Source organism: Clavelina lepadiformis, chromosome 1 (assembly GCF_947623445.1).
Source record: "Clavelina lepadiformis chromosome 1, kaClaLepa1.1, whole genome shotgun sequence".
Lineage (NCBI taxonomy): Eukaryota > Metazoa > Chordata > Ascidiacea > Aplousobranchia > Clavelinidae > Clavelina > Clavelina lepadiformis.
Genome location: NC_135240.1, coordinates 25,685,693 through 25,709,826, shown reverse-complemented (window position 1 = coordinate 25,709,826; position 24,134 = coordinate 25,685,693). Strand labels below are relative to the sequence as shown.

The following is a 24,134-nucleotide window of genomic DNA, read 5'->3' as shown; positions in this document are numbered from 1 at the left end:
ACAAAGCAAAACTAAAACTGTTTTGGAAATACCTGTTTTTCTGCACATTCGGTAAATTTGTCAATAATTAAAAGAGCGATGATAAGATGGAACCATTAAACGAGATCAATATATTTGTATAGCATTGAGCAGTAACGGAAAGGCTCGAAAAATATTCTCAAAATAGCAACAGTAAATGTCGCTATTATTTAACCGTACCATTAATAGATTACAGGCCATGATATGTGTGTTTAAAAGGCACCTGTTAAACCTTTGCAGAACTGCTACAAACCAAACGAATGAAGCGTTTAGCTGTACCTCGCTTCCGGTTACCACAGTCTATTCAGTTTCAAATAGAAATTGGAATGTTGACGCCACTCGTCTTCAAGATATAGTTGGCTATTAAGCGGCATAGCATGGGAAGGAAGTGGCATAGAGTGAATTTAAAATGGATGATGAACAGAACATACCGCTATTAACGTCTACTACATGTTTAATTTCGAAGAATTATTACATATTTTAAAACTGCAGCAAGTTATTGTATGACAAGACAAGTCATGTATACACAGTTAAGCGTCCGAAATTTAGTCGTAAAAGCTGATGAAAGTTAGCGTACGCCTATAGCAAAATAGAGCATATTTTCTGCTTTCGATTTCCTTTATTTTTAGCATGTATTATAGGAAAAATGAAATATGCTACCAAAAGACTCTTTGTCAAATGTCTGTTTTATGCTGTAAAACGCAAGTCTTTAGAAAAGATTTTTTTGGATCTATTGAGTTTGTTTATTTAAAATTAAAGTAATAACATATGCAAGATGAACTTGAGCGTAACAAGCACTGATGCCAGTACATCGACCGGGAATACAACAGGCCTAAATTCGGCGAGCAACGTGACACGATGTCAACCATTAGACTCCAAGTGGGTCTTGCCTTACGCCATAATTCCTTTCCTACAGGTAACACGAAAGTAATTAGAAACGTAAATATGTTTTTGGTGTATTTATGTACGGAGTCAGTATACAAAAATACAATACTGCTCATCATAATGACACGTATAATGATGAATTCAACAAGGCAGTGGACTGTGTTGTAACAACGCATTATTTTGTTTAAAGATATTTGTGTTCTGAATATTGAGAAAATTCAAATTGCTGGTTTAAGAGTTAAATTTGTAAATCGTTGATTTATCAATTTTAGTTAAAGTTTATGAACGTTTACAATACTACCTGTGTAGGTAGTACTGAACTCCATTGTAATCATTGCCACCGTACGGCATCGCAAAAAACTACGTCATAATTACGTATATGCGTACGTCATCAGTATGCTTTCTGGCAACGTGGTGTTCGGCGTGTTGTCGACGTACGATTACATCAACTACGGCTTCATCATCGAAAGAATGTGGTTTTCTGAATTGCAATTCAAGTAAGCTTGACGTACTTTTACCTTAAGCGCATGATTATGTTCTAAACGTACAAGTTTTGAAGTTGTGAAACGTGACGTCAAGACCCTGTAAAACCAGCTACTTAAAACAGTCAAAGCTATTATACTAATACCCTTAAAAGTTTAACATAAGAAACACATTGCTGTAATCGGAGTGATGGCTAAACATGTTCATTTCCAGCCTACTTACAATTAAGTTGCATTGTATTGCAACTATGTGAGCACACTAGACTTTTTTTTGGCAGTGTCGAGCCAGACAACCCTTACCACCAGGCGGTTCAAAAGTGGTGGTCTTTCAAGCGATCTCTATGCGTCGGGCTCTTCTTGGTGCTCAACGCAAATGTTTCTTCGCTCATTTATGGAATTCGAGAAAGTTCTTATTTTGTTGGAAGAATCTCGCATCCAGACAGGAACGAAAATGTAAAAACTTTTTTAAACATAGACCTATTGGCCTTAACATACTGTAGTAATAACTTCAATATTTTCAAAGTTTAACTGGAAACTGTTAGTGAAAACAGCAATTGACTTCAAATTAGAATGCTGTTAGCGAAATAATTTTTCGTAGAGCACGTTCTCTTTCCTGTCACTCTTGTACAAAATTAAAAAACAAAACCAACTTCAAAAGGCATAATGAAACCTAAGCATAATTCGATCACCTGAAATATAATGCAGCCTGTATTACATAGCGGACCAAATGACTTAAGACAAATCATCCAATACCTTTATGGCACTTGTGTTAGCTAGCTATTTCTTTACAAAAAATCTTGCATACACAAAGTTAAAGTGGCATTTATGGACGTCACCAGAAACTCAATGTGCGAAAGCGTAAATTAAGTGCTAATGAAGGACAACATCTTGGGGCTCTTCATTATTGCGCAACAATAGCGCCTGATCAGATCCGATGCATGTTTCTCAAGTACTACGCATTTTACTTTAGAAAATCACTCTCCGACGCAGAAGAAACATAGCAGCTGTCATAATTGCCTGCATTTGGCTTTTACCGATCTCCTTGTCGTTCAGTGGGTTAGGAGACTGGAATTGCTTGAAGTACTGCGATTGTGTGTTTGCTGATTACAAAGGCGATTTCCAGTATTGTGCAGCAGGTGAGATTGTGAAATCCACCTTATAAGCTACTTGATGCATTCCCTGTCCGTGCTGGACAAAGCATTAAGACTAGATTGCTTTTTATTTACAGATACACATCAGCGCTGTTCCAGGGTCTGGCAGCCCTTAACCGACAGTTTCCTTTTGATAATCGTTAGTTTGTGGTTATTGGAGATAATAGGTATTGTTGTCATGCTTATTACGTCAATAAGGAAGTCCTTATTGGTCATGAATCCAGCAAGCGGATCGATTTCATCACACAGCCTCTACATGAGTAATAGAAACGTATACGGAAGCAAGTCTACAGAGAACATGAGCAGTGGGTTTACTGGATATTATATTTTGTAAAATATGACTAATGAAGTTAAATACAGTATGTCTGTTTGTATCGTGCGTCTGTCAAAATGCAAAACAGAAACCGGAGGTTATAAGCTTTGAATTTAACATCCAATGTTATTGTTCAGCAATCAAGCAATTAATTTCTTTCGCCTTCCCTTTAGTTATTAATTAGGTGTTTTTTCGTCCAGATCTTGACAACACCGCTAACAGCATATCGGGGATTTCCCACTGCAGGAGTGTTTCGAATATGAACCTCGAGTCACCCAACACCCATCAGGTAAGCAGGAAAAAGATAAAATACATTTGTTAATGCTATACAGCGTAAATAAATTAACCTTTTTTTAAAATAAAGTCCTGTATATAGTTACTGCAAATAAAATTATAAAGCTTACACTGCATGACGTAAACTAACCTGCGATCTTGTAAACGTTTGTTAACAACAATAACTGTGTTACAGGGCGGTCGATTATCTTGCTGTTATTCTTGCAACGTAACAATAAAATTCCTGGTCATTATTTTTCTGCTCTTTCTGGCAACAACCTCGCCTGTCATCGTCGTCATTCTCATTGATGTAATAAGCAAAGATTACGTCTTACCACCCCACAGCGTCCCTTGGGTGGTGATGCTGAGCATGTGGTATGGCTTAATTTCCCCAGTCATCTTGGTATGTTACATGCCGAGGCTACGACTGGCTGTTCAAGGTCTGTTTGTGTCCATCAAATGCTGCACAAGAATTACAATCAGACAGGACAACAATAACGACAAGAAGTAGTGTTTCATTAAAAAAGTTGTTTCATATAGTTGTTTATGTTGTGTTGTATGAAATTGCAAACGTTTCAAGTCATTACTGCACTCATTTTCAAGCAACGCAAAACGTAATATTAATACTGTATGTGTATTCTATTTCTGTTTTGCGTTAAGATTGAGTAGTTAGACCTATTACAGAAAAGTTCGCATTAATCATATTTGCGTGTGATTACTGATTAGTCTCAAGCCTTTTTGTTTCGTAGCACTTGCTCTTCCCATCAATATACTTCAAAACAAGATAACATTTAAAATTTAAGCCACCGTGTCCTTGTGACAATATGTATACCTGACGTCATAATAAAACGCAGGCAGCTGGACCATTCTGCTGTGCAAGAGCCATCCCACACAGTTCCTGTTATAACAAGACAGCACAAATACCATTATTACCGTTGTGTGGGCTACCATTCTATTCAACACAAAATGCCTTACCAGCCTCACCACGCAAAAACCAAGTAGTCGCAGTTGATGTTAAGGGTTGTGAGAAAAAGCGTTTTTACAATTACAGTATTAGTAAATTGGCAGACACTAGCAGGTAGGCTAACGAGCGGATGTAATAGAACTGGGATTTCATAGCGTACCAGATAAAGCTCTTGACTTCTTGCTGGTTTCGAGGCCAAAGTTTTTTATAAACACAACGTTGACAGGGAACAGTTAATTCAGCCATTTATCGAAATGAATGAAAGCTTTTGGACCAATGTAACCAATAGAAAGTACAACTGCGAACCCCAGGACTCCACCTTCCTCAAGTACTATGTCATCTCTCCAATATTGCAAGTAAGTCAAAATGTAATCGCATTAGTTGTGGTTACAAAAGTTATTTTGCTTCGAATTTAGCTTTGACCTGCTTGCTCTTGCTTGCTATTGACTGACAGGCTGTTGTTGGTTACGTAACACCAGGTTGCTTTTGGTGACGTAATCAATAGCACTTTAGATTTTCAGCAAATTGGGCAGCTTATGTAGATTTTTTTCAAGAGTGTATACAGTATTAGGTTTTGGAAAAGAATATGAGCAGGGCTTTTTCGCTCTCGTATGGAGATTCTTAGCTTCGGAATTTTGGTTGGACTTGACCCGAAAACGTGTCAATTCTAAATGCAGTAAACGTAACTTGTACACGGTTGAGTAACTTCTCTGCAGTTATGACTCTGTCCGACTTTGTCCTTAGATTCTGTTAAATTTGATTCCTCTTCTCGCCATCTTCACCAGAGGCAAGCGGCTGAGTAAAATAGACAGCGTTTATGTTTTCGTCAAAAGTGCTCTTTGTGCCAACTGTTTGCTGGCGACAATGAGTGCTTACCTTATTTTCAACTATATCTTCGCCTTCGAAAGACCGCACGGTCAGAAAAATAAGACAACAAAAGAAATTTACAGGCAAGTAGCTTGATAAGTCGAAAAGGTGTTCGAAAGCATGATGCCATACAACTTATAGCAATAGTCCATAGTTACAGCATGCGTACTTATAGGGCAATGCAACGTTGTTCTTGCCAGATTTGATCAAAGCGACTCATTCCATCAGTTTATTATGCACTGGTACGCATTCCGTAAATCTTTCACAATTTGCCTTCTGCTGGTTATGTGCAATTGCGTCGCCGGGCTCACCTACGCACTGAAAAAGAAGCTGTTTTTGGCAAATCTACCACAAGATTCTGTCAAACGCACAGAGAGTTTCAGGAATGTTGTAGGAATAAGCGGGCTTTCCAAGTTCTTTGCAAGTAACAAAAGCCAAACCGATTCACCAAAAATGCAACGAAAAGCATACGTCAGTAGTCAAGTTGCTGTGCATGACAAAATTATGTTATGTTTCTGTCTGGTGTTCTGTGCAATGCATGGGATATTATTTGTTTCCTGCTGTTTTAGTCAAAGCGCGCAAAAGCTGTTGCGTTCGTCGCAGTTACGTGGAGTGCAGCGGTTACCTTGTCAATTGCTGGGATGGCGAAGTGGAATTGCCTTGAACACTGCCTCTGTCTGCCAGCTTACTATCTGTTCAGCAATTGCGCTTCGGGTAATATTTATCTACTTTAGGTCATAATCATTCATCATTGTAACCTAAATCCAAACAAGTTTAGCGGGTATTTTTTATTAAATAGAGATGAGTCATTGCTCTCGTCAATGGATGCCGTCATCCGATTCTTTTATCATCGCGATTGTGACGCTGTGGATATTTGAAGTCATTTTCATTTCAGTTATCCTCTTCAAAAGCGTACGAGCTTTCTACAGGTAGGGGAGACCGGGGTTAGTTGGAAAAATTTTTAGGAAAATTTAAACCACCAAAATTCAGAATGATCTTCGAAACCTTTATCTAGTCTGACATAATGACTACCCTGTTCTACAACCTATAGTCCTATACCATACCTATATGCCACAATGTTTCAATAGCGTGCTTATAATTGGCCGCATTTTCATGTTTGATGTTGCAACGTCCAGTTATTTTGCCCTCTTTAAAATATCATAATGAATAAAATTTTAATATTTATATGTTTTGTCATGACAAAATGTCCCCATTTGCAAATAGCAACGCTAATGTTATTAGTTTCTGTCTGTCATGACAGAAACGAGAACCCGGCCGGATCCGCAACTGAAATCATCATTGACGTTCCTTTAGACGTCACGCCTGCTAAAATAATACCACGTGCAGACTGCACGTTGAATTTCAGGGAGAGCAGAAAACTCCCGCAACGGAAAAACAATCTTCCATTTTCCATGAGAAAGGAAGGTTTTGGTAAGAGTTTGCTTTAACATAACACAGCACCTTGTAATCTATGTAATATAATCTATGTAAAGAGATTTTGTTATTTTCCAGGTTTAATGCGCAGGGTCCAAAAGCAGCGTGAAATCAGGTCGGTTGTAATAGAAGAACCACGAGCACCTGATAATGTGAATGACGTTGTTCAAACTTCGGTAAGTAAAAACTTTTAAAAGTGAAAACATCCTTGGTGTTCGAAGACGAGTGATTCTTTAGTTTAGAGTTGTGTTTATTCAGGCTCCATTTTCAGTAGCTAGATCCCTAGCTATCAACGATCAAATTGATGTGGTGGATCGCAGAAAAGCAAGAAGCAACACAACTTTTAGCATGGTAAGAATTGTTTTAGGCTTTTGAATCTGGTAGATGTATGCTACACCTCTTATCAATACCTTTCAGGCCCCAGTCGCACCAAGATTGAGTCCCTCTTTGAAGCTGGTCATTCTCTTGTCAGTTTTAGTAATTCTTTGTACGACTCCAGCCGTGACTTTCTATAGCCTGGACTTATATCTTTCTGAACGAATCAAGCCGTTGGCTATCTACATTGACATGACTGTAAATATCTCGATTTCATTCTATTGTATAGCTTGTCCGATTCTAATGGTAAAGTATTTAGCCGGTTTGAAAAAAGCTCTTATAAAAATGTTGCTAAAGTGCGACATTACGCGCATTCAAGTACCTAAAGACGGATCTTAAGGCATGTTAGCATAAAAAGCTGACATACCATCAGGTGAACTCTTTTTTATGTTCTTTATGTTGTCTTATGGGCCTATACCAGTATGTCATTTGCAAACATGCAAGGAAGTAAATGCATTGTTAACAACATGTCAAACTTTATAGGCTTGAGCCTCACTATATCTGAATTTAAGCATTCGGCAAGGTGAAATACTGAAATCTGTGCTAAAATGCGCCTGCAATCTCAATGGGATTTAGCTTCTAATGATGAACTGATATCATCACCGGAATTTGTTCAAATTTCCTTGAATAACTTACTCAAAGGATTAAGCTTTTACTTTTGTTCCAAACCCTGGCTTAAATACGCTTTTGGCTTTATTCTAATCATTGTGGCTGTTGTTCCAATGTTTGTGAATTTATTGCTGCGATAATTTTATCTCTGTTATAAAATTGATAAAGATTCCTCGTACAGCGTTTGCTTTAGGATCGCCAATTGCTGTACAGTATATAAACATGCGTGTAGCAGGTTTGTCAAACTATTTACTTCGCACATTCTTTAGGTTGGTTGAGTTTTGAACATTTTTATACCACATCTAAACGCCTTTGGCTACTTTTTCATCTCTTTCCGAATTCATAGTGCCACTTATAGGATACAAAACGGATCATTGTGTCTCAGGATTGAAGCAATAATAAACACATTGTTCGGGTAAAAATGATACCAATTACATTATCGATTATTATCGTTGTGACTGTTGTAAGATTTTAGTCTAGACCGAGAGCGATATTGATAAGATATAGCTTGTTCCGTGTAGTTGAATACATTGCTTTCATTGTCGTATTTCGTTTTTGGTAAAGCTGAATTTTGTTCCATGGCTCCGTCAATTTTAGAACCACTGCGTATAACAACTTGCTTTAAATTACATAGAATTAGAAATATCAAAACACTGAAACCAACATTTTCAATATCGTGACATTACACATGTTTGAGAGGTTTGAAGCGTTTTTATATTAACAGAAAAAAACATTATGGCTGGAATATTTTCACTAAAAATGAACTCAGGTACAATTCCTAAGTACTGCAGAGAATCCACTCGTTATGTTATTGTTCTTATTCCGCACCATGATCTTATTCTATTGTAATACTCTAGCAGTGCAACCTATTTCTTACTTGCTTCGGTCACCATCTTAATATTTTGTCCTTAAATGTAATTAATATGGACGCCATCCTACACAACCAGCTAATTTGTCACTAGACTGGAAATGTTACGTAACAAACGAGTTTGTTTTGTCAAAATGACAACTATTACGTCATTTGTTATCTTTGCCACTTCTGGAGGATTTCAGCCACGATCGACAACGATTCTGCCAAGCTAGTTTGTTCTGATTGGTCAACAACTCTTTCTTCGATTTTCTTCCCATTAGCATCAACCAGGCAAGCTTGTTCGTGCAGCACCAATCCGTGCTTCCAGGACTTAACGCCGATTGTCTTTTCAACTAATTTCTCCTCTTCAATAACTGTAATTAGTGTAATTGAACCAAAAGAACAAAACTTTGACCATGCCGAAAAGGAAAAATAAAGTTAGTTTTGAAACAATTTTACGTGTGATGCATCTTGTTGAGTGAGGACATAAAGCAAAGTAGAGAATGAATTACCTCTTGTGTCGGGCAACGTATATTTGTATACAGTCTCGGCGTGGTTCATCAGTTCTTGGTTGTACCTCTGGACGTCCTGCAGGTAGAGCGGTAGATTGGGGTTAACCTTTGGAAGGAGGTCAGGCAAAACTTCTCTACACCTGCCACCGAAGTACAAAGGATTAAAAAGACCTTACGTTAAGTGCAGTCGTTTAACGTGTAGCGCAGTGACTCTGCTTGCGTTTATCATCGCTTATTTTTACCTCCGACAACGTTTAATTGCTGGACTCAGGGACTGTAAGTGCTGATCCGACATCAAAAATGACTTTAAATTAGCTGAGAATACCGGATCCTGGTAAGCTTTTCCCTGCAATTGTGTCAAACGTTTTATGGCTGCATGTTAGCTGAGCTTATAACGAAGGGACTAATATGCCTGCTTCGCCAGTGTATTACGTTGTTGGAAAAAATTTAATACAAAACGTTTAGGGTGGACATAATCCATACGAGTGCCTATATGGTTGGGTTATGTAGCTGAACGAGAAGAGAAATTACTTAAGTTGGTAAAACTTCCATGAAACCGGTAAATATAAAATCAGTTTCGGTAAGCTCAATAGTAAAACAAGATCAGGTTAAGTTAATATATTGTTTGCATATTTCATCTTCGGTTAAAGTTTCAGAGAAATATCCAGAGAAAATGGCTTCAACTGACCAAAACTCGTTGGCTAAATTAAACACTCCGAACATTGCTCATCCTGCGGTGTAAATATAAATAACCTGACCGTGTAACGGGACTTTCTCCATAATGCCAGCGACGCTTGGGTCAGTTTCTCAGGAAAGTTGGCCTCTTCAGTCTCACATCCATCCATGACGAATTTATCTATCTGCCGGTACCTATCCCACAAAATGCTTTTAAAGAAAATTTGTTATAAAAACTCTACTAATTCCATCTCACTAGGACACTACATAGTGGGTTATGGGTTAATAAGCACGTATTGTGTCGTCACAATAGTTGCCATTGTGACAAAACTTCAAATGGTTTCTTGTTTGTTCAAGCTAAAGAAAATATTAATCTTTAACGTACACACCCTAGCACTCCATAATAGAGTTCAGTCAACACAAGTCAGCTCTGCGGTGAAGTGGTTCCTTAGGTCGTTATCAAATCATTGTAACTTTATACCTGCCATTCCTTGTCCTTTGTTTACAATACTTGTTCATACAAATGCTAGCAGTGTAAGATTGTAATGTAGCGCTTTTGTTAATTCACCCTCCAATAGTTTTTGTCTCTTCAAGCTAAGATCCCAACACATGTAAGCAAGTGATCTCTGTAATGATAACGCAAAAGCAACATGTTGCTCGTTTATCTATTTGAAAGCAAACTGCGTCGCACTTCCGTTTTAGTTTGTATAATTTACGAAATATTAGCTCTTTTTACACGCAGCTCTTCCTATATCAGACGAATACAAACACATCGGAAGTTCCGATATTGAACCAAATATCACTGCTCACGGCAATGCGTCGTAAGAACAAAGATGCAGTAACATTAGTCATGTCAAATACGAGCCAATCGTAACTATGGCGGCAACTGATTGTATCAACTATTGTACATTATAGTACTAAAGGTGATGCGCTGGTGCGGTACAGTAGAACTCGCCCGATTCGGCACTTTTGCCCAGTTTGTAGTCTCCTAAAAGTGTCGAGTTTAAATTCTACTCCATTAACAATACTTTCCTGTTTTTTTTTTTTTTTTTTTCGTTTAAACCCAAGTTTCTTCAGGTTACTTTTTTTGCCTTGTTTGCAGTTTACTGGAATATTCGATGGAATCCACTTTGCTACTTGTGGTATGGGGCCTCTTCGGTATTTGTGCATTAGATTGAACACTCAGCTGCTTCAAGTAGCCAGGTTTGAAAATATCAACCATCTCATTCCGAAAATGCCCGTCTTGTAAGACAGGAGGCAACAGGTTGCAGATTATTATTAAAAACAGACTAATGTGAAAGTTGGTGAATCAATTAGGTACAGATAAATTAATTTTTAGCTCAAGACATATCGTGCTGCCCCATCCCGGCAAATTCAGATTCTACAAACATGGTTATGTGAATGTCTGGTAACACACTACGTTGATCTTGTAAATTTGTTTTATGTTACAACGTACATGCTGTAATGATTGTAACTTCTATATGCTGCATTACATGCTCTACAAGAAATTTTTGTTGGCACCTAAACAGTTGGCAATTGGCATGAAGCTTCGAAGGTTTGACAGTCAATGTTTTTTGTGAGTCATTGTGTGTTTTTCCTGACGATTTTCAATGTGAAAGAAAAAATAGTTAAAGTTAACAAATCAAAAGCTTTCTGCATTATTTTTTAACAAAACCGACAACCGATTTTAGAAAAATGCAAGTCAAAAGTGGTAATGGAGCAAGATTTCTTAACACACAAAACAACACAAAGAATGTAGTCAAACAACTAGACGTGTGCGGTATACATACGTCACTAGGCTTTTGTCTAAATGATGCATATATTTTTGTCTCCATAAAAATGGCACATCGTGACCCAACACATATCCGCGTAGCCAAGTCAATCGTTATATGTTTGTTATGTTATAATTTTAACAGGCAGCATACACGTATAAGAAGTAATCTGAGTGAGAACTCTTTCAATTTTGTCAGTTGAGCGAAAATTGCTAGGTTAGTAAAGACATTTATTGACCCATTCAACCGATTAATTTTAAAGCCTTGTAAAGGTTGTGAGTTGCTTAGATCTGTGTGTTGGCATCGTATTTCGTGTGTTAAGTATGTTAAGCAAGGTTAGTAAAGCCTTACCTAAGAATGAGCTTTTTTCATGGAAACCGTTTATGAATAATTTATTATCAAGATAATGAGTTTTTAAGATGTTGTAAGTTTCCTGAAACTAAATTCTGTACCTGTTGAACTTACACCAGTTGGTCAGTGTTATTATTAAGTGGCAGGAATTATAATGAGGCTTTGTGCAAAATACATTAGCAACCCAAGGCATAGAGATCTCGAAGAAGTAGATAAAGGCAGTGTCTAAAGCACGTTTCTTTACCATCACAAACGCTGGATGATTTTTATTTCCTGCTTATAGGATGTTCGTTTTGACACCTACTGAAGAATAACTAATTTTCTGCCTTTTATCTGTGCTCTACGGTATAAGTGTTTCGGATCCAAATACCGCTCCGACATCAGAGTCTAAAACATAACATTTCTATGATAAAACGTTTGCAATTACGATAGATATGCGACCTTTTAGTGCAAGGGTGTCAAACTCAATCGAACCAGAGGCCAAATCTCAAAACTTATTTAACGCCGCGGGCCGTAAGGATGATAACTGTTTGAATGTTTCCTAACTTGACGTGACTTGATTGACCGTTTCCCGACACGAGTACATGAATTTGAACAGGCAGCGAAACAACACCAAGTTTTTGATGTTTAAAGCTCGGTGTATTATTCTTCTTCGAATACAAGTCCAACAAATATTGACGAAAAAAAGTAAAAATACGTCGCACTTGATAAACCATGAAATAGAATAAAAGCTTACCTACCACAAAGTAGGCTTATTATTGAAAACAAAGCTTTGGGAAAACCAGTGTATTTCACGGAAATTGGGCCGCGCAATCAGTTGGAACAACATGAATTGAAAAATATTTTATTAAGTCTGAGCCGCATTGTTGGATGTTTAAAGCTCACACGCTCACACGTTTAAAGCTCACACGTTTAACGCTCACAAATATGAGCACAAAGTAGACCGATAAAATGAATATGTAAAAAATGAATGTACACGACTTACGGTATGCTATATAACTGTAAGCTCATACGCAGATATGCAGTAATAAGATTCTGTCAAACACTACAGGTAGCCTGCATCTACAGGTAGCCTGCATCAAAAAATGTAAATGAAACCATGCATTTGAAAGTTAAAATTAGAAATTGCATTACAAAGTTTGGCCATATTGAAAGGTGCCTTACTATTAGACTTGCCAAAATTAAACTGACGCTGCTGAATAAGAGCAGTTTTGACTGGGCTACTTTTAATTATTCTGCTGTTGCAGCCCAGGTTACAAGCGATAGAATAATTCTATTTATTCTATCGTATGGTGGGGAAACTACTGTGCTAGTGTATTGTGCAATTTGTTATAATCTTGTTTCTTGCTTGAAAAAGTAAGTTATACTGTACAATGATCTCGCGGGCCGGAAATAGTTCAATGTATGAAATAACTACGCGGGCCAAATTTTATATTAAAGCGGGCCGGGAGTTTGACATGTATGTTTTAGTGTAAACACCAAAATGAAAAGAGATGTCAGTAGTTTCAGTTAGCAAGTCACTTAATACACCGCACGTGGTACTATAGGCAAGCAATTAAAGATGTGTCTTAGGTATAATTCACACAGCTACGCTGAGCTTAATCTGTAAAGTTTTTATTCTGCGCGTGGAGCGTAATTATATGGGCAGATGAAACAATACAACATGACTCGGTCTATCTAAATTTTTCATCCATTCATTTTATTTTTCGCCTTAAATGTGGTGAACGAAAAAATGTTCCAGCGCAACTCAAGTAGGCTAGGCTAAGCCATGCCTTGATACAAATCAGCAGCATTATCAGTTCAAGGAACTGAAACTAAGTTAATTGCTGAACCTAAAACTATCCCCTGATTTCATTAATTAATTTCAAATTTACACCCATTGGATCCCAACAACTGCACCGTAATAATAAAACTAATCTGTTCCGGCAGCAAACAGATCTGAAAATCATTATCGTCGTCCACATGTTTATTGTTATGCAGTGAACCGTGACTGTGTCGAAAGTAGAATATCCTCCAAGAGAATAAAAGAAACAAAAATGCAGAAGCGAAGTTTCTACTCATGTGTTTAAATCTCTTTGGTCTTCTAATACTCCTTGCGACTGGCACAAGCAAGTCTATAGGCTTATATTTTGGTATCTTTACTTAGCCTTTTTTAAATTCTTTAGCTTATTTAAACTTTCCTTGCATTTTACAAACTAAAATTTTAGAAGATAAACTTAAAATCTTCACAGGAATGCACAAACGTTTATGCTGGTATTCTCAGCGTTGCAACAAACAACATTTTTCCCTTCAATTCCGGTTATTTTGTAGCTTTGTTCGACGGGAATACGCGAAACGTGCAACAACATTATTCAACATTTAAAAAAAGTTTCAAGACAGTAACGACACTTGCTGTAAACTCTGTTACGCTTTCTCGCAAATACTAGAATAGGTAAAATGGAACGGGTTGTCAGTGCTTCACAGTTCAAATACAAGGCAACTAACCATACAACACGTGCCACCTATCTATAAAACCATAGAGCACTTTGCTGATCAAACTATGTATAATAATACGCACACATGTAATTGAGCAAACAGTAATTAATCATATGGCTAATATGATAGTATGGTTTAATGAGGCAGGGTACTCTGATATCGATATGTGTATACCACTGGTAAATGTATTCCATTACAGTAAGCGTATTAAACGTAACGTCCCCATATGTTTAAGAAAATTTGTAAAGTTCTGTGTTTGTAGCAACCAAGAAATAACTTAACCATAAGCGTGCGTGCTCTCGTGTCATAAACAGTAATTACATCACTTATAGGCCTAGTGGCCTGCACTTCACGCTTCGATTCCCTGGTCTACCCAAGCTGAACATGTCGTTATTTTTCTTCAACGGTTGAATAAATTTGTAGCCCCAAGTAAATCCCTTTGCATTGTTAGTAAATCACTCAAAATGGGCTTGTATAAAGTATTGTACAACTACAAAGTCATATAGATCAATTCCGTGTTTGTACGGAATAGCACTAGCTTTGTGGTTTCTGGCGACTCTTGTAAGTTGAAGGAGATAGCGTTGCGAAATTAGACCTGTCATGCTTTAACTGTTTGAATGTGTTCAATGTGTTTAAATCTTTTTGTGTAGAATAACAAGTTTTCGACCTTTTATCTGTGCTCTATGGTATAAGTGTTCCGGATCCGACATTAGAATCTAAAACAGTACATTTGTATGATAAAACTTTTGCAATTACGATAGATATGCGACTTTTTAGTGTAAACACCAAAATGAAAAGAGATGCCTATAGTTTGAGTTAGCAAGTCACTTAATTTAATATACCGTAAGTGGTACTATAGGCAAGCAATTAAAGATGTGTCTTAGGTATATTTCACACAGTTACGCTGAGTTTAAGGGAAACGATTTTGTTTTCATGACACGTACACTGTAGCCTATAGCTTAACTTCAACGTCCTGCTAGACATTTTTCATTAGTTCTAAAATTTTTCATATTTATATAACTTACAGTAATATCGATTTTAGTTTTTGGGATTTTCAGAACAATATGTTTATGCCTTGTCTGTGGAAAATTCATTTGTTCTTATTGCTGTGGACTTCTGTTGCCAAGTCTCAAGGTAAAATTTTAAAATAATATTCGACCAAAGACAAATTGGTTTGAAGCCTAAACTAAACTTTTATAACACAGGAAGCTTCTCGCAGTTTCATTGAGAAATGATATAGCTTACCTTGTTTTACTATTTAGATGTTGACTTAACTCAAGTCAAACTTAATCTAAACCATTTTTATAACGTTTGTGAATGACTTTTTTTCAACCTATAACTTTCAGTCTTAATCGATGGGTTGTGTGGTCTACTTTTATTTGCAAACTTTTTGCATTTGTAAAATGTTTCACGTTTTTTTAACGTTGTATTAATATTTTACTTTACGTAAAACAACTTTCAACAATTTTTGTGGTAAAATTTAGACAATGCCGGGTAAAACTACAGTTTTCCTTTTGTTAATCTTTTAGTTTCTTTTTTTGAAAAACTGCGACTATTGTAACTAAACTATATCAAACAGATCACACAACTGTGCATTCCGTTGGAACGTGATCGTCAAAATGCAATTAGCAAAGACAATAGTTACGTGTTTGTTATAATTTGATTTATACAAGATACATGAAGCTGCAAATTAACCAAAACACTTAGAGACATTTTTAACCAATCATAGGGCCTTTAGCACGACAATAAACAATTACGTGTCCGATAAAAGTCTATAAATAAACTGCTGTCTACATTTATCTTCATATAACAATAATATTAACCTCGGTTACATTATTTTTATTCTTTCCGAATTAACGAGACTTTTAACAGGCTTTATTGACATTGTTCATTGCAGATTGCAACAACCCTCCGTCGGTTGGAAACACAACAATTTTTACCAGTTCAACAGTCGAATATTCATTAGCTCGGTACATCTGCAATCCTGGATTATATACTTTAAACTTTACTTCCATCGTGTGCTTCCTTGGGAAATGGAGAAGCTTTGATGACGGATTACCATTTCCACCTGATGATCTTTCAGAATCAAGCCTATTGATCCCTCCAACTTGCGTGAAGCCAGCTGAAGGTATAATGTTTGTGATAGGTTGTAAGCTTTGCTCAAGTATATCCGTAACAAAGTTAAACAGGAATTTATTTTAAAAGGATGTGGAAACCCTCCGCTATTAATAAATGGAGCATATGAAAGTGAACGCCAAATAAATCATGTGCATGAAGTTGACCAAACGATAACCTACTCCTGTGTTGATGGATTCCAGCTATGGGCTCCAGTGGGAGAAAAGAGTATTTGCCTTATTGGAAACAAATGGAGCTTAGAAACGAGTGCATTTCCCAGATGTGAACCTGGTAAATCATTATTTTTTAGAGTTTTAAGAAATTGTTAGATAACTACAACAAACATTGAAATCAGTTGCATTACTCATCACAGCATTACATGGTATATTTTTTTTCTGTCGGTAGGTTTGTCGTTAAACATTTACCCAGAAACCGAACATTGACACAAACTTTAGTTTAGAAAATTTACCGTTTAGTTATATTTTTTATGAGAAAAAATATTTTAAATTTACTCAGATTGTGGAAATCCTCCACAAGCAGCAAATGCAACAATAAGAGTATCTTCAACAACTGAAGGATCGGTTGCTCACTACATTTGTAATCAAGGATTGTCCACAAGTGATATGACCACATCTACTTGCAGAAGAAAAGGAAACAAAGTTTATTGGGACCTCAACAAACTTCCATTATGTCGTTTTCCAGAACAAGGTAAAATGTTGTTCTTAAACGTTTTTCTTCAGCAGCGTTTTCCGTCAAATTTGATTTTCAATTAAAACTGTTTTTGGTTGAAATTTTGTTCATTTGCAAAAAATGTAAAATATGTATAAATAATGTAATGACTACTCACGACAAACAGCAAATTACGCACACATTATCATCAGCGTTATTCTCCTCTCCGCAAGTAATGATGAAAAATATACTGAGCGATACAAAATCTGTCGAAAAATATTCTTACATTCTTCATCACATAGGATGCGGAAATCCGCCTACGATTCAAAACGGATACCTTCTCAATATTCCTTCAAGCAATGAGGGCGATATTCTGACGTATACATGCTATGACGGGTATGGACTAATTGATCCCGATGGCCCTAATGTGATTTGTCGTAGTTCGTGGATTACGGAATCTGGATCCAAAATATTTCCCAAGTGTCGGCCTGGTAAAAATAACTTGTAGCTTTTAAGCAATATCTGTCAAGAATTAATACATAACGTTTGCATAAATGATGTAAAATCATTTTTCGTAAACTTTTACGTTGTTTTAAGTTGTCTTTATGCAGTTTGCGGTGCCCTGCCGACAGAGCCTTCGGGCGGGTCGTTTCTTCTGGACAAAGTACAAGGCTACAAGGAAGGGATGTCTTTCTCACATGGGGTCGAAGTTAGATTTAGCTGTAAACCGGAATATATTTTAGTGAGGAATGCAACACTTACATGTATTGAGGGGAATTGGAATTGGACGATTAACGGAGAAATAGGAAAACCTCCGCTATGTTACCAAGGTACAGAGTTGTAAAAGGAGCTCATGTTGTTAACCCGAATCATGCCCGAACCCGAACATTTGTTTGAAGCCCGAGTTTGGCCAAAAAGTTAAATTTATTGAATAAATCAGAGTCATTTTTTTATATAATTCTTTGATTTTCATCAATTGGTAAGCTACGCTTTGCTCTCTGGGGGAGGTTTATAGCATGCAGTCCACGCAGATGCAAATTCGTGCAAAGAAAATGAGATTACAACTTAAATATGGCAGAGTATGAGTATAAATTCGGGCGCGTATCTGACCGAATGTTTTGTCAATCTTAAATTCGAACCTAAACGCGATCCGCAAAGCCCGACTTGTAACTTTGTCAAGTGAGGCTTAATTATCACATATTAAGTAATGTTATACTTCTAGATGGGACTACTTTCCAAATTGTTTTTCATCAAGTAAGCTATAAATAGAAAGTTGTTTTGTGTTTGCAGACTGCGGCCCAACGCCATTGGAAGAAAATGCGGTTACTAACGCTCTATCTACGCTGCAAACGTGGACAGTTGACTACGCCTGCGAACCAGGCTTTTCTAATTTTCGTACTAAGACAATAGTATGTGATAGCGATGGAAAATGGGTTCCTTTGTTTCCAAAAGATGATGAGTCTCTTTCAGCATGTAAACTACCTCCTCCCCCAGGTAAATGAAAGGTCCAATGTAGGTTTGAACATCTTAAGAATCTGATTTGAATGCGAATGTCAACTCAAAGAAGGGTTGAAACTGAAAATGTTATCATTTGCTAACTTCTACATTTCCCACAACATTGTCAGGTTGTGGCAATCCACCGCCATTAAAAAACGGTCGATTTTACGAGCAGCAGGCCTACTACAATGAAAGCGACACTGTGACATACGTCTGCGATTATGGATTTACAATCGATAATCCTAGTGGCAGTACCAGCCGTTGTGTGGCAGGAAATATGTGGAGCCTGAGGCAAGGGTCGATTGAATTTCCCACTTGCAACAGCGGTAAAAATTGGTTTTTACCTTATTGCATTTTATAATTTTTGTTTCTGCATAATGCACAAGCTATTTTTGTTAAGGATGCGCTCAATTACCACCAGGATCAAGACATGGCTTGGAAATTGTAGCTCAATCATCAATAAATCCCTATGGCTTTGATTTTAGATCAGTTATAACTTACAAGTGCAAAAACGGGTTCAGTCTTATTGGAAGCCCAACACTGAGTTGCGATAACGGTGTGTGGACACCGGAACTACCATCTTGCGTAAAAGGTACAGTATTTTGCGCAGGTTATGTGATAGAGAAACGAATAGCAGAAGTATTTTTTATCATTAACTTTATTCAATTCATGCATTGTAGTCCAAACCATCATTGACATTGGTTTAATGCCCTAAAACAAAAACGGCATAAATTAAACCGAGTTACTTCAATAGACTGTCATTAAATATTTTTGCATTTGTTTAGTTTGTTATCCACCACCGCCTGTAGCTAACACAAATATCAAAGCTCTATCGAACACAGAAGGATCAAGCTATGAGTATGTTTGCAAACCAGGTCATTCAACGAACGATTCTACAATAACTACCTGTCTAGGAAACGGTTCTTGGAGCTTAGTTAAACCTCCGATATGTGGTATTCCTCAATCAGGTAGAAGTGATCACTTGTTTTCTGAAACGTTGGGAGCGTTGGTGGTTTAAAGGTTAATTAACATAACAGATGTTTTAGATTTCCCTAAATTTCTTTATGTGATAGACCAAAATAAAGTATTGTGTTAAATAACCAGTATCAATTCAAACAATCAAGAGACAACTGTCATCATAAGTCTATGTGTTCTAAGCTATACATAGACATTGGGGCAAGTTTGCGACTAAAACTGACAACACAATAAAAATGCAGGTTGTGGAAACCCACTGCCTTTACAAAATGGTAACTACTCCGGTAAATATCCATTCAACGAAGGTGCTTCGATAACTTATCACTGCCATGGTGACTTGGAGATGGTTGCTCCATATGGTTCTGTGAGTATTTGCCAAGCTGGTAACAAATGGAGCCTGGAGATGGAATCAGTCAACGAATTCCCAGTCTGTCGATCAGGTTTAGATATTGTTTGCATTAAAAACCATTTCAATCCTAAGTACTGTAGCTTATGAACTGTACAGTAGATCATGTATAGTTAATTAAGATTATGGACTTTATTCCTATTTTGTTATTTGTTGCATAATAACTATAAAATTTGTCCAAAATGTTAATTATTTTAATCGTATTTTTAGTTTGCAGAAGTAAACCTCCATCTCCTGGGAAAAATGTGCTTATTTTGAGTGAACCAACTCTGAATAAAAATGGATTCTATTCCTTGGAGAGCACAATAGTGTTTGCTTGCGAAGAATCTTTTTCTCTTGCCGGAAGTCCAACTATAACTTGTACAGGATATGGGTGGCTTCCGGACAGAACCTCCGCTGTTTGTTTCAAAAGTAATTTCGTTATTTTTTGCAATAAAGTCTACAGAGGGAACATAATGTTTTCACATGATTTTATTTTATAGCACTTCCTAATATCTTCATTCCCGTTACGTACACCTTTTTGGGACCGCGTAGAGCATTGGATGCAATTGACATCAACAACACAAGAGATCCTCAAAATGACCGAAATATCACAAATATCACAAGCATCTGCGGATATCCGGGGTTTTGCGTTGGATCCACTCCGGACATCCGTTATGAGTGCTTCGACAAACCCCTGTTAGAATGTCAAGCGTGCGGTATGGAAAAAGCAGGTCCATTTCTCTTTTTTGTTCTACTCTTTGGTTTGGCAATTTTTGTTTGCAATGCTTTGGTTATTTGGGTTGGATGCAAACGCCTCAACCGAGGAAAATCGTCTAAAATGGACATCTGCAAAACTTCTCTTGCATTTGCTGATATCTTGACAGGTGAGAATAGAGTTACCAAATGTCTTCCATTTTATTTCAACTTTATACCTCTTTTTATTTTTACACTTAATTTAAGTTTGATTTTGTACACACTTCTGCTTCAGGCATACAGATTTTGGTCGTGGTGAGCTTTAATTTCAGCTGGTCGATGACCTTGACTGCAGTTGAACTGAACGACCGGCAGTGGAAATTGCAAAGTTCTCCACAAGCTTATGTTGGCGCGATGTTTCTTATACTCACCTTTTCCTCTTCGCTTTACCACTTGGTTTATATGGGCGGCGAAAGGCTTTACGCTATTGTAAAGCCGATACACTACAAATGGCAACTGAATTCAGCAGTTTATCTAGGTCTGGGTGTAGTGTGGTCTTTAGCATTGTTAAGCGCCACTGTCCCGGGTAAGAAATTAAGCTAAGAAAAGTTATGTTTGTTCAATATGGAACAAAAATCGGTTTAAATTTCCTAAACACACTGATGTTACCTGTTTCTATTTCAGCTTGGTTTCCTGATCAGTTCATTTACACCTACTTCGCACCAACCTTCCTTTACTATCCTGCGCTTACCGAAGTTTCTTCAAACTTAGACTATTCTGCTGCAACTGTTGTCATGACAATTTTTTATGTTGTTCCTTTTGCCATACTCGTGAGTAATTTTCCTAGGGTATTAATCACTGTCTGTAAAATTTTCTAATATTTTTTGGATCAGAAAAATAAAACAATTGAATAGAACAGTTTTTGGCAATCATTTGACTTTTCAAATCATGTTTGTAAAATGGTGAAGATAATGTTATAGCTTGCAAAAGGAAATATGATTATGTTTAGCTATTATAAGTAAGCAAGATTTAAAGAAGGTCATTCTGTGCAAAATTTTACATCTGTTTCTTTTTATAGACTGCTTCTTGCCTCTTTACAGCAGCTTTTGTATACAAGGCGGATAAGCAAAAGAAAATAAACGCTAATGATCAATCTTCACCGACATCGAAACGTATGAGGAAACGAAAGTTGTCTGTGCTAAAGACTTTAGCAATCATGCAATTTGGATTCACAATTACATTAAGTACTTATAGCTGTGTTTATCGATGAAATTCGTATAACAACGTGATTTATTGAGCAAATTATGTGCGATTTGTGCTAATAATAATCAGATGAAATAAGCTAAGCTTTTCTTTTATATGCCTATCTATTTCTATCTATTTTCAACTAAAACCCGTTTTGAGTCGTTATTTCCCCATCTTGTTTAGTTCCTATCGTTGTCGTGGGTTCCTTATTCTATGCTGGTCAGTTAACTTGCGACAACATTGCACCACCTTTCTTGGTTTGCTTTTATCTCAGCATGACAAACAGGTTCTTTATTTATAAAGAATTATCAAGAATTTATCTTTAAAACTGCTTTCTTACAGCAAAATATGTTCAACCATTTATGTTTTGTTTCAGCTTAGTCAACGTCATTGTATACAGCGCGAGGGATGGCGAATTTCGGAATGAAATTGTGGATATTTTTAGACCTGGTTACCTGAAGCAACTGAATGTTCAGTCAGGTGTAGAGAAACCGAAAAAAGACCACATCACAAGTAACAAAGCAAATTCTTCAGAGACGGATCAGCCAAAAACATCAAAAGAAACCACGCTTTAGACAAAATATAAAAAATATATAACTGTATAGCAGCATCACATATTTTTGTGTTTTAACGTGCTGACAAAGGGTAAACGAATGTAATTGTATTAAGAGTTCGCTGGAAAGTTTCCATTAGTTTAGTTTTCAAAAGGTGAAGTCAATGGGTCAAAAAACACTTGTGTTTGGGCTTACTATGTAGAGAGACATAGTTTTTCGTTGGATGAATGAGACATCGGCAGAATCAAGCAATTAAATTTAAAGTGAATGTACGGCAAGAAAATAATGTGGGAAGTAATATTTGGTTATATGAGAATATCAAAACAGCTGATCGTCGTGGGGGAATTTAATAACATCCACTCGCACAAGATCATAACTTATATAGTTTATAATAATTTTTGCCCATATCAAAAACCATTTAGGTTTAAACAACAAACTTTGTATTTTATTGCAGTGGAAGAGGGTTCACAAAACGGAATTTTAGAATCAAGCAGAATAACGTCATTATAGTTAAAAATAAAAGAAACAGATTGACGATGAAAATACGTGAGAAAACTTGGACAGCTATGTAGTATATGCTATAATATCAAGGCCGAATTAACCAACTGCAGGCCCGTGGCAAATTTGAGCAGTTCTTTACAAAATGCTCTTTAAGTACAACATATATTCATTTTAAGCTGTTTCAAAATATTTTTAGAAAATTGATACACTCTATAGTTAAGCTAGCGCGTATTTTCGTACATTTACTTGTAAAAGTCTTTTAAAAATGACTGAAATTTTAGAAGCATTTAGTCTAGATAAGTAAATTACAACATCTTTCACTGAAGAAGGTTTTCAGCTGGAATCAAGATAAAAGTAACTTGTTCCAGGCCGTTGACAACTGCCTGTGTATGTTAAGATTGGTTTAAAAACTGAAAAACCAACTTTGTACTCTTTGCTAAAGCGACGTTTGCTTTCATTGTTGTGTGTTACCAGCTTCAATAATGTTCTCGCTAGAATCCACTTTTTTACTTGAGTTTCTACTCTTCTTCGGTGTTTGGGCATTAGATGGAAAACTCAGCTGCTTCAAGCAACCCGGTCTGAAAATATCGACGATCTCATTCCGAAAATCTTGATCTCTCGCGCTGTACACGATGAAGTTGAGAAACTAACTAAGAAAAAGACGAAAGTTGTGACAAATAATAATTATACTAGACAATTGTTATTAATTGCAACTTTAGATCTGGAAAGAGTGCTTGTGTAGCCATATCTTGAGTGGTCAACTGTAACTGTTGATGATTGTTTGGTCGAAAACGTTGTCGAACTAAAAAGATGTTTGGGCTCGGTAAAAAGATTACGGCTTGTTTGCGTGAAATCACCAGATGATATGAAGAAAGCAATATATTGTGGAGAAAGGATTCCAGAAACCCGGGTGTCACCTTCCCAAATTGTTTTTTAATAGGTTATGACAAACTCTATTTATTTCAATCTTTTTAGTTCGGAACCTCAATATCAAAAAACCTTTTCACCACTGGCTTAATTTTCCTGGATGCCTGGCAAAGGTTATGTTGCCCTCAAACTTTTTATATAGTTTGGACAATCAAATAGAGACATATCATATTCAGTAACACACATTAGTAATATGGATGGACTGAAGCAAACGCCAAACTTTTGAAAATACAAGAATTAATTTTAAAAATTGCTAAAGTTTGAATTTTTCGAGTATACTAGGTCTCTTCAAATGATTAATTTCAAACATTTAACACAATAGGGTATATCAGAGGTGTCTAACCTTTTTGGCCGAAGGGCCACATGCGATGTACGAATGTTTGCGCGGGCCACTTGAGTGTTTACTGCTAATTTCTAATTAAAACACTCACACCAAAATTCTAATCTTACAAATAAATTGTGATGCAATAAAATTAACTTGAACAGTTGTGCACCCCTGCACTAGAGACTATAGTATATTATCTATCTATTGCTCTATTATCTATATTATCTATTGCTCTACTA

General features: G+C 36.7%; 4 protein-coding genes across 6 annotated transcripts; 3 read left to right on the top strand and 1 right to left on the bottom strand.

The window, feature by feature from the left end:
• The first annotated feature begins 438 nt into the window (after window positions 1–438).
• Window positions 439–3,965, top strand: LOC143464444 (uncharacterized). Its single transcript, XM_076962212.1, has 7 exons — window positions 439–934; window positions 1,213–1,400; window positions 1,664–1,838; window positions 2,356–2,521; window positions 2,614–2,841; window positions 3,050–3,138; window positions 3,319–3,965. The coding sequence occupies exons 1-7, from the start codon at window positions 794–796 to the stop codon at window positions 3,631–3,633; spliced, it is 1,302 nt and encodes a 433-aa protein (XP_076818327.1). The 5' UTR covers window positions 439–793; the 3' UTR covers window positions 3,634–3,965.
• A 61-nt stretch (window positions 3,966–4,026) lies between these two features.
• LOC143464435 (uncharacterized) lies at window positions 4,027–7,901 on the top strand. Of its 2 annotated transcripts, XM_076962201.1 has the most exons (10): window positions 4,027–4,442; window positions 4,831–5,036; window positions 5,154–5,424; window positions 5,523–5,667; window positions 5,753–5,882; window positions 6,215–6,384; window positions 6,466–6,563; window positions 6,646–6,738; window positions 6,805–6,960; window positions 7,246–7,901. In XM_076962201.1, the coding sequence occupies exons 1-10, from the start codon at window positions 4,341–4,343 to the stop codon at window positions 7,249–7,251; spliced, it is 1,377 nt and encodes a 458-aa protein (XP_076818316.1). In that variant the 5' UTR covers window positions 4,027–4,340; the 3' UTR covers window positions 7,252–7,901. The 2 variants fall into 2 exon arrangements, with proteins under 2 accessions (XP_076818316.1, XP_076818307.1); XM_076962192.1 differs by having other exon boundaries at window positions 4,028–4,442; window positions 6,805–7,901.
• Window positions 7,902–8,265: 364 nt separating this feature from the next.
• Window positions 8,266–10,166, bottom strand: LOC143464450 (uncharacterized). The gene is made up of 5 exons (XM_076962225.1): window positions 9,890–10,166; window positions 9,492–9,603; window positions 8,976–9,079; window positions 8,734–8,873; window positions 8,266–8,595 (listed from the first exon to the last, which is right to left on the bottom strand). The coding sequence occupies exons 1-5, from the start codon at window positions 9,925–9,927 to the stop codon at window positions 8,396–8,398; spliced, it is 594 nt and encodes a 197-aa protein (XP_076818340.1). The 5' UTR covers window positions 9,928–10,166; the 3' UTR covers window positions 8,266–8,395.
• Window positions 10,167–14,983: 4,817 nt separating this feature from the next.
• LOC143462207 (sushi, von Willebrand factor type A, EGF and pentraxin domain-containing protein 1-like) lies at window positions 14,984–22,320 on the top strand. 2 transcript variants are annotated; one of them, XM_076960282.1, is made up of 18 exons: window positions 14,984–15,140; window positions 15,904–16,134; window positions 16,212–16,412; window positions 16,638–16,829; window positions 17,093–17,281; window positions 17,402–17,620; window positions 18,081–18,284; window positions 18,416–18,613; window positions 18,688–18,879; window positions 19,073–19,255; window positions 19,505–19,702; window positions 19,879–20,079; window positions 20,151–20,534; window positions 20,639–20,929; window positions 21,028–21,173; window positions 21,422–21,515; window positions 21,772–21,874; window positions 21,965–22,320. In XM_076960282.1, exons 1-18 carry the CDS (start codon window positions 15,071–15,073, stop codon window positions 22,161–22,163), a joined length of 3,495 nt encoding a protein of 1,164 aa, XP_076816397.1. In that variant the 5' UTR covers window positions 14,984–15,070; the 3' UTR covers window positions 22,164–22,320. The 2 variants fall into 2 exon arrangements, with proteins under 2 accessions (XP_076816397.1, XP_076816391.1); XM_076960276.1 differs by having other exon boundaries at window positions 21,422–21,587.
• The last annotated feature ends 1,814 nt before the right edge of the window (window positions 22,321–24,134 follow it).